Genomic DNA, 10,071 nt, shown 5'->3' with positions numbered 1-10,071 from the left:
TACCTCTCTCACCAAGGCTCTTCTCCCCCGATAGCTCAGTTTGGCCGGACGGCCAGCTCTAGGAAGGGTTCTGGTCGTCCCAAACGTCTTCCATTTGAGGATTATGGAGGCCACTGTGCTCTAAGGAACCTTAAGTGCAGCAGACATTTTTTTGTAACCTTGGCCAGATCTGTGCCTTGCCACAATTCTGTCTCTGAGCTCTTCAGGCAGTTCCTTTGACCTCATGATTCTCATTTGCTCTGACATGCACTGTGAGCTGTAAGGTCTTATATAGACAGGTGTGTGGCTTTCCTAATCAAGTCCAATCAGTATAATCAAACACAGCTGGACTCAAATGAAGGTGTAGAACCATCTCAAGGATGATCAGAAGAAATAGACAGCACCTGAGTTAAATATGAGTGTCACGGCAAAGGGTCTGAATACTTATGACCATGTGATATTTCAGTTTTTCTTTTTTAATAAATTTGCAAAAATTTCTACATTTCTGTTTTTTTCTGTCAAGATGGGGTGCTGAGTGTACATTACTGAGAAATAAAATGAACTCTTTTGATTTTAGGAAAATGGCTGCAATGAAAAAAAGAGTGAAAAATTTAAAGGGGTCTGAATACTTTCCGTACCCACTGTATGTCATAGTTATATACTCCTGTAAAAAATAGTCCTCCACCTTTTGTTCACTTGTGTTTTCTAGCTTTTCCTGTTCCAGCTGCTGAGAGGCCTGTCCTACATCCACCAGAGGTACATCCTTCACCGCGACCTGAAACCGCAAAACCTGCTCATCAGCGACACTGGAGAGCTCAAACTCGCTGACTTTGGTGAGTAGGCTGCACACTGATGCTTTTTTTTTGTCTGTCTGTTAGATGTAAGAGTGTGTGTGAAATCTATAAGTAATGCTGAATGTCCCCTCTGACACTGCGCTTCAGTTCTGATGTGGAGGCAGAGGAGGCAGATTACGCAGTTACTGTTGAACTTATCAATGCTCTTATACAGTTAGATCAGAATCTTCACAAATCTGCTTTTATTTAATGTCATTATCTGCACATATGCAGCAAGTTTTATTCTTAAATTATAATTGATTAATTCTTAATTAATTCTTGTTACATGCTAAATATGTTAAAAATGTGTCCCTTTTATTTCAAAACAATTCCTCTGTTCTCTTCCATGTAAAAATGTTTTTGATGACTCATCTTGAAGTCGCAGGCAGCACTTTACTGCCAGAGAAAAACACACACCCTAGACACACCCTTATTTAGCCTCTCTGGTGCTATCGCATGGTTAAATTAATTTTATTATGAAAAAATGAAGTCAGTCACTTCATCTGGAATTTTGCCTAGTTTCACAGCTTCTACAGTGTATATGTTGTGTCCAAATTTGATATCACAGTAACAGTATATATCACCAGTGATGGGAAGGTTACTTTGGAAATTGCCAAATCTCTATCAGTGATTAGAAAGAAAAGAGGATCCTTCCACCCTCCGCTGACATGATGAGGAATAATGTTGTTGGTGAAGTCATGCAAGTTTTTTGGCAGGTTACTTTGGGTCTTTAACGTGTAATCGGTTGTGTCTCTCTGTGTCTATGAATGTATAATAAGACGCAGATATCAAAAGATAAAAATATTGTTTAGCCTTATCCCAGCGTAATGCGAGTCTTGGAGAAAGACCTGCAATCCTGGGGGACATTGTTTAATTTACTTTTTGGCATTTGGGTGGCTTTGGATGATTTGTTGGTCCATCCATCTGTTAAACACTTCGGCCAAGATAACAATATCTTCACAACTAGTTCACCCCTTGACCTTTTCTTTCCCTGACCCATATGGTGATGTTGTATACAAGACATATCAAAATCAAACACCAGATCACCCTGAAGGTTACTGAGCACCTTCACCACCTTGTTTCTAAAAACCGGAAGCCCTCTGTCCTTGTGGGGAACTCATACAGGGCTGTTTGAGGGTTGATAATTGGTTTTAGGGGTAGAATTAGGTTAAGGTTAGGGTAGGGGGCTAGGGAATGCATTTTGTCAGTGACAGGTCCCCACAAAGATAGTGAGACAAGGCTGTGTGTGTTTTCAAGTGAATGTGTGTTGAAGTGAAGTGGCACCATATGGCTTGGATTCATGCTCAGTAAACACTGTCTACACGGCCTGTCTGGCATCCTGGGGTGGAGACAAACTGACAATCCAGCCTTCTGTACACCCCATCCATCCATTCATTCATCCGTCCGTCCGTCCTGTGTCTATAATCCAACACCCCTCGTTCATTTACCCACCCATTTTCTAAATCCTTCAGACCTTCCCTTCTCTCTACCATCCATCTCCTCCACCCCTCCATCCCTCTGCCCAGACAGATGGGGGAGGAGGAAGGTGGCAGCTTCATCAATAATGCAAACCTTGTATTAGTGCAGGAACATTACTGCAAGGGAAATGAGAGAGAGAAAATAATGGACAAAATACCAAATGAGCAAGAATGAAAATCCCCATCCTATTAGTCTGTCGCTGGAGCTGTGCTCATCAACAAACATGCACAAAACACAGTATCAGCTTTTGGCCTTAGGGGTGCCAGATGAGGAAGATGAAGGCTGTTCGAGTGTGCATGTATATATGTGTGAGATTGTGTGGCTGCCAGGGCTCCCTGTGGTCCCGGGCCTTGGCAGCAAGAATACTATCGGCCAACAGCTGAGGCCTGTGGCGCTGGTGGGGGTAAACGAGAGAGACCGAGGCAGCACGTCAACAAAGGAGGGCCAGAGAGGTACAATAAGAGGTGGCAGAGCACTTAGAGGGTTGAGGCTGTGTGGTGATAGGATGGAAGGTACAAAGACAAATGGATAAAAACATTTATTGAGGTAGGTTAAGGGTGAGTGGGCACATGATGCCAGTGCATTCTATTAGAATAAAAAAAATCTTGGCTCTCTGAATCTGTGATTTTCTTTCCTCCTTTGGTGCTCATCACTGCTTTTCCCTTGATAGCGGTGGACTGATCCATCAGTTTGTCCATCTCTGAAGTCCAGAGCAAGATATGGCAACAAATATTTGTCTGCCATGGATATTAATTACCGATATGCATTGTTTCCCAAATTCTGATTCTTAAAGAGTAACTCCGCACTAGGTCTTGTATGGAGAAATAGAAAGAAAGTAGTGCTGCACTGACCTGTTGAATGTGTGATCACAGTTGGGTGGGGTCAGTTATGGCCTGTTGTAATTGGACCAGATTCAGTGGTGGCGTAGGACTTTGATGACCCCCTGACCTTTCATCTAGCACTGATCAGGCCAAAGTTTTACTTGGGCAATGTCAGTTCAATTCAAGGGGGCTTAATACATCATTGCAATGTCTACTTTCAACTGCATTTATAGGAAGTTTTCTGTATATAGTCAGAATTCTCAGAGGGTGGATCCTAATGTTTTTGGAAACCCCTTAATTCTTCCCTGTAGTAGTACCACCACCATCAGCCCAAAAGTTCCACTTGTTCCCTCCCACTTGATTGTCAATAATAGGCAGGTTCAAATTGGCAGATCACATTTACGGTCCTAAAGGGAAAAATTGTAAAAATTGCACTGGTAGTGCTGTAATATTTAAAAATGATCTAAATGTTTTCTTTCCTATTGTTGAATATAGTCAGCAGTTTAGCGTGTGGGGCCTGCAGTCTGTGCTTTAGAGTTTTAGTATTGTTTATTGCCTGCATCCCGCCCAACGTGTGCAGGGATAGGCTCTAGCGTGCTTCGCTATACTGGATAAATTAATTTAGAAAACGAATAGACTGTCCAAATATGCCCATTAATCAACCATTGGAAACAGATGGTTCCGTCTTTTTTCTATTTCTGTTGTTGAAGATACAGACTACTTTAAAAGAAATATAGTGAATTGCTTAATTATATCAAAATAAAAAAAAGTTACCAAAAAATCAATGGTCTTCTTTATGTGATGTGAGGCCCAGCACACCTACATCAAAATAAACCGTCATTAGATGGGCATTGTTAACATTTTAACAATGGTTCGTGTCTTTGTTATGGCTGTGAATTGCAGTCTTTCAAGAGCAGTTGATTTTCCTGTTGGCCTAAATTAAATGGAGTAGATTTTTTAGGAACAATTTTCAGACTACTGTAAAACTGGCTAATGTCACTAAGAGGTGATGACAATAACACTCCCATATTTACCACAACACAGGTGACTGTGCTTCACACTTAAAAGTTGCTTACCTCACTTTAAAAGATGTAGATAATATGTGCAGATGAGTCGCTGGGCAGAGGGGTTGCTAAATTAGCCGGGAGGGCTGTTTTCTAATCTGCTACAGTGGCCAGAGCTCCATATCCCTGCTGCTGGTGGTGGAGTTGATCCAGATGCTCCCCTCTGCCCCTCTGTGGGTTTACTCACTTTTTAATGAGCTGCACAGTCAATCACCACATAAATGAGGCTTTGAGGAGCGCGCATTTCATATCAAGGACACAGCTAATTGAGACCAACTTAACCGGAGTGTGGGGGCTGATTTGTATTGTTTGTTGGAAGGAGTTGTGTGGGCTGTAATCACTGCTTCCCCGTCTGAACACACACTTACAGCACTTACAAATAGTTATTCTTATAAAAACGTACCATAGTGAGTAAGTGAGTGAACCAGGCAGGCACTTCTTTCTTACTTACTTACTTACATGAACTAATGTCATGTGATACAAAGTGAGCAAAAAAACAAACAAACCTTCGAGGCTCATTACATTCATCTAGAATCTAGTGGGCACCATTGCACACACCCTCACCTCGGGGACATTGCGAGGAAGAGGACAGCTTTTGGGGTAAGTAGAGGGATCCAACCACTGATCCTCTGATTTGTGGATGAACTAGGGCTGAACAAGTAATTTAAAAGTAATCGAAACCGAAATTCAGAGCCTCTAACTGACGTAATTTCACCATGTCGGATATTTCGGTTATTTAATCCTGGTAATATTGTGTGTGTTCATGTACTTTCCTTTACTTGTCCACTCACTCCCTACACACACACACACACAGCACTGCAGTTAAACCACCTATCTCATGCTGCTCTTACAACAGCACCTGTCATGTATGTTCTTTGATGAATGAGAAGAGGAAGCTAGCAAAGTGTGTTTTACCGAACTCTCACAGTGTGTGGGTGAAAATTTGTTCCGCATTGAAATTAAATAATTGAGTAAAAGTTTAGTAGCAGCGGTCATAATTCAGCAGTGCCGAAACGCCGAATATACGGGAACCATGTCTCTGTAATTTGCATGTCAACCTTACTTTATTAAATAACATCAAGATAATGGACTTTTGAAATCTGAATAATAAACCCAGCTTTAAAAGTTGAGCATATTTACATTACATTTATGCATTTGGCTTTTATCCAAAGCGACTTACATTGCTATATACAGTATGTCAGAGGTCGCACGCCTCTGGAGCAACTAGGGTTTAAGTGTCTTGCACAATGGTGGAACAAACCTTGTCAGTGAAATATGACGCTAAAAAACAACATTCAAAAACAAAAGATTTCTTCCGTAATCAAGGTGAAATGTTCAATTAATCGTGATTTTGATTTTAGGTGAAATCGTCCAACCCTTGGACGACCCGCTCCGTCTCCTGAGCCACAGCTGCTGCTATACACTATTGCTGCACTATATGCTGATTGATTCACACTATATGTGGTTGTTAAATGCCAAGGAGCACATCAATTCTCCAACAAAGGCAGGGAAGAAAAAGACTGCAAGCTTCGAAACATGGATAAAAGTTTAAGAATGTTTAAAAAACATTGGCTTTGCAAAAGTTTTATAAGGAAAGAAATGTTTTCAGTGTGTTCGTTGTACCTTAATGTGTTTTTGTGAAACACTGAATGCAAACATACTGTTAGTTTCACTGACAAGGAGCACGTCAATGTTAGATTTTATAATGGTTTATTGTAATGAATAGTTATGAAAGGAGGGGTCGAGAGGGGAGGGATGAAAAGGGGTCGAGGAGGTTGTTTAGGGTTTGGTGGCCGGAGCGGCTAGGAACCTAGGAACCCGAGGGGTCAAGACTCAGGATGGGGGTTCGGCTCGATAAGCGGCTTGCTTACGAACCCCGGTGGTTCCTGTTATAGAAAAAGACATTATGATTACTTGGCAGAATTATGGATTTTAGCGTGCATGATTTTCATGGTGGGAGGAAACCGGAGCTCCTGGGGGAAACCCACGCAAACACGTGGAGAACATGCCAACTCTGTACAGAAAGGCCTGGGCTGAGCGAGCTCTAAACCCACAACCTTCTTGCTGTGAGGCTGCAGTGCTGCTCATTAAAAGAGGTGAAAAAACAGGTGGTTTGGGTGGGAGGGATGTGAGATCTGAGAAACGGGAGAGAAAACGGGTTAGACAGGCTTATACACGTGAGTGCATGTGATTGGATTAGAGAGGCACAGGTGGATGAAATGAGTGAAGCACGGGTGGTTGATTGGAGGAATTGAATGAGGCGCATGTGGTCGAATTAGTGAGAGAGGCGCGTTCCTGTTCCTGAATCTCAGTTTACATAACTCCATTAATTGAAAGCAAAACTTTACATGTTAACTTTTATTGTCCCAATCCACAATTGAACTGCCATACACCCATTCCAGATCTGGACGTCAAGCTTTACCATACCATTTTAACCATAACCCTGTTTAAATTGTGATCATATGTCAGCTCTGGACAAAATTTGTTCTTACATGTTCTAGCACTAAAGGATTGCTACTGCCACATTCATGTCACATGAGATTTACTGTAAATACACACTTCTTTGATATTGCTAATAATTACAAGAGGGAATGTTCCTGAGGTAATGAAAATCTACATTTATCACAGTCATTTTAGTGTAATTAAAAACTTAAACAACACTCAAACCCTTAAGTAAGCAATGACTGACATGATTTTGGATGGAATCATTCCAGCAAGTTTAACACTTCAGAGCTGTAAAGGTGTGCCTTCCTTTTTATTTACCTTCCTGGAGACATACATACATGTAAGTGCTGGAAACAAGTACAACAAGCACATTGTCATCACACACACGATGACTATAGCCTTGAGACACATTTTTTGATGACAGTCCCCTAATTACAGAGCAGTTGAAACAGCAGATGAGCCCATATACTTCAGATCCTCATGAGAGAGTGAATGTGTCCACAGTTGGGTTGAACCTGCAGAAAGACTGCTTGTGTTTGCACTCAAACACTGAAGCATTGCCATATGCTGGCAGTGTCCATCGCCAACCCGGAGCACAGGCCGCAGTCAGTTGCCAGAAACTTGATCTGGGGTTCCTTCCCACACAAAATGACCACCCTTGTCAGAGCGGTGTGTGTTTTGGTGCTGTATCCTTGTGAGAACCTGTTTCAGACAGTTTGTGAAGTGAGTGCATGTGTCTGGAAAGTTGGGACTTCTACAACAGCAACAAGGTGCCAGCTCCTCCGCCCAGCTGTACTCACTCAGAGAACAAAGTGACTTGTTTTTAGCCATGCTAGTGGCACAATGTTCAGTTGTTCAGTCCACCACTTCTTTAATGAAATATCTCAGCAACTACAAGATGGATTGCCATGTATTTTTGCACAGATATGCATGGTTCCTAAACAATGAATCCTAATGGCTTTAATGATCCCCTTATTTTTCCTCTAGCGCCACAATGAGTTTGACATTTATGATTTTAGTAAAATGTCTGGACAGCTATTTGGATGATTTGCCATGACATTTGGTACAGACATTTGTGTTCCACTCAGGGTGAAAATAAACTATTTTAATGATCCATGTGCTCAATCAAATTCACATGCATTAAATCCAGGCAAACATCAAGGATTACACTGCTTTGTCACAACCTAGGTCTTACTTCATAGTTTTGCACATTATTTCTTTTAGTTTTAATAACATTGTACTCCCTAAGTTAGTTTCCAGAATCTGGGAATAAGGCAGCATTGCTCAGGGTGAGAAATACTGTTTGACTGTTACCAGATTTTAGCAATTACTTTGGTGGATACAACGTTATCATAACAGATACAAATGATGGCCAAAATATTAGATGTAACTGGTTAAAACCCCAAATTGTCCAAAAAGGTGCTCTTAAAGATGAAAAAAATCATCAGAGAGAAAATTCTTCAGCCATTCTTACGTTAAGTGACAACAAGGAGGAGAAGGTAAATTAAAAGCCTATTATTTGTGATTGGTACTAGATAATCTGGGTCTTTATTAGGGTGGATATAATAAAGTAAACATTATTCCAATACATACACAAATGAATACATACGAGACACCATCCATCCATCCATTTTAACCTGCTCTAGGTCTAGGTTACCCAAAGGCGTTCCCAGGCTTGGTGGGATATATAATCCCTCCAGCATGTTCTGAGTCTCTTCCTAGTTGGTGTATCTGGGATCTGGAAGACATCTGAATCACATGGCCAAGACACCTCACCTGGATCCTTTCAGTGCCACAAAGCAATGGTTCTACAGCTCCTCCAGACATCTGAGTAAATCACAATCAATCCTCAATCTCATACTTTCAGTCAGTTCCCATTACAGAAGATAAAGATTAGAACGTAGATCAACTTGATCCGAAGTTTCTTTGTTAAAACGGTGCGTGTGTTGTAGGGCTCCATGATCATTTTCATTATTGATAATTGATTACTTCTTCTTATAAAATGGCAGAAAATAGTTGTGCCTCACAGCCATGTCCAAAACCCAAAGATATTCAGTTTACTATCATATATCTTATGACAAAGGAAGCACAAACTTCTTACATTTGAGAAGCTGGAAGCTGAAAATTGGTTTATAATTTTTGCTGGAAATTGAACATTAGTTTTCTAATTTTGCTGTCACCAGCAAGCTTATGTGAACTGATGTGTGTATGTGTTTATTTTCTGGGAAGTCAGTGTTGCTGTGCTGTGAAGGAACAGCTGCTGGGATAATGATGTGTGAGGAGTGAAACAATGTGACAATGGAGCTGGAGGAATGTCGCAGGCACCCGGAGCAGACTGTTTGCCTCTCCCCAGTGTGCTGTTCCACCCAGCACCTCGGCATAGCACCGGGACGGGCGGGCTGGTGCGCGGGTGTGTAACTGGGGTGTGGATTTTTGGAGGTTGCAGATGGTATTTTGAAGTCTGTTAGATGAATCAAGGCTACTGATGTGTGTGTCTGTGTGTTTTTTCCAAACCTGAGACCAGATGGAAATAAACTGCAGGATTTAACACACCAGCAGCAGAAATAAAATGTGTGTTTGTTGGTGTGTGTGTAGGTAATGACCCGACTGGTTTCATGTAGGCAGAGCTCATTACAGTCCACTTTGTGTTGGGAAATTAGATGGTCCGATGGCAGGTGGTGCACTGCACACGCAGTGCGCACACACACAGGGACATGAAAGAATGTTAGATCTAAAAGAGATGCACATTTTCTATGAAAAGATTTATTTCCTTTTTAACAAAATAAGCCACATTTGATGTCCAACCCCATTAATTAAGCATTTGTGTTTATTTGAACACATGTAAAGTAAACAGAAGTATTAAAAGCCTCTAAGAAATAAAATTGTTGATGACAGAACGTTGTGAAAATCTAGCCACAGCTTGAAGTCCCGTTCCATGTAACCTCAGATAATTCCCTGCCTGTCACTTCCGTTTGACCTTCTCCTTGGGAAATATGGGTTTTCTTTTCCCCTGAACAGCCAGGCCGAGCAGTATTTACCTGCTTTGGTTCCTCATCCATATTCGATGTGTGTACTTTCAGGCGAGTGAATGCGGCAGAAACATTAAAAGGAAGTTTTTTGTTAGCTTTGAGTCCGTCTCAACTTTATCTCTGTTTTTGGGATGTAACCAATACACTGTTATGTTTGCAATGTGTTTATTGTGAGTACCAATCCCATACCCAATTAGTGTGTTCACATGCCTTAACCTCATTTCTTAAGTATAGAACAAAACAAAAATAAAACAATACAGAACTGCATGAATTTGTGGACAGGTGCGATAAATCATAGAAAGAAATGTATCTAAACACATAGACGTCTTCTAACAATTATAAACAGGTTGTGTGTTGAAATGTTCTGAATATAAAGATGCCATTGTGAAAAGGGCTCAGTAGCTGTACAATATTGATGACT

General features: G+C 41.1%; 1 protein-coding gene across 5 annotated transcripts in view; it reads left to right on the top strand.

Annotated features, from left to right (window-relative positions):
• Positions 1–10,071, top strand: part of cdk14 (cyclin-dependent kinase 14) — a 206,269-nt gene that overhangs the window by 99,137 nt on the left and 97,061 nt on the right. For all 5 annotated transcript variants that reach the window (XM_046045396.1, XM_046045393.1, XM_046045391.1 and 2 more), the window contains one exon: positions 689–812. In XM_046045396.1, coding sequence (XP_045901352.1) covers positions 689–812 — 124 coding nt within the window. The remainder of the gene's footprint in view (positions 1–688; positions 813–10,071) is intronic.

The sequence above is a fragment of the Micropterus dolomieu genome, linkage group LG03, assembly GCF_021292245.1.
Source record: "Micropterus dolomieu isolate WLL.071019.BEF.003 ecotype Adirondacks linkage group LG03, ASM2129224v1, whole genome shotgun sequence".
Taxonomy (NCBI): domain Eukaryota; kingdom Metazoa; phylum Chordata; class Actinopteri; order Centrarchiformes; family Centrarchidae; genus Micropterus; species Micropterus dolomieu.
This window is presented reverse-complemented; position numbering and strand designations above follow the sequence as displayed.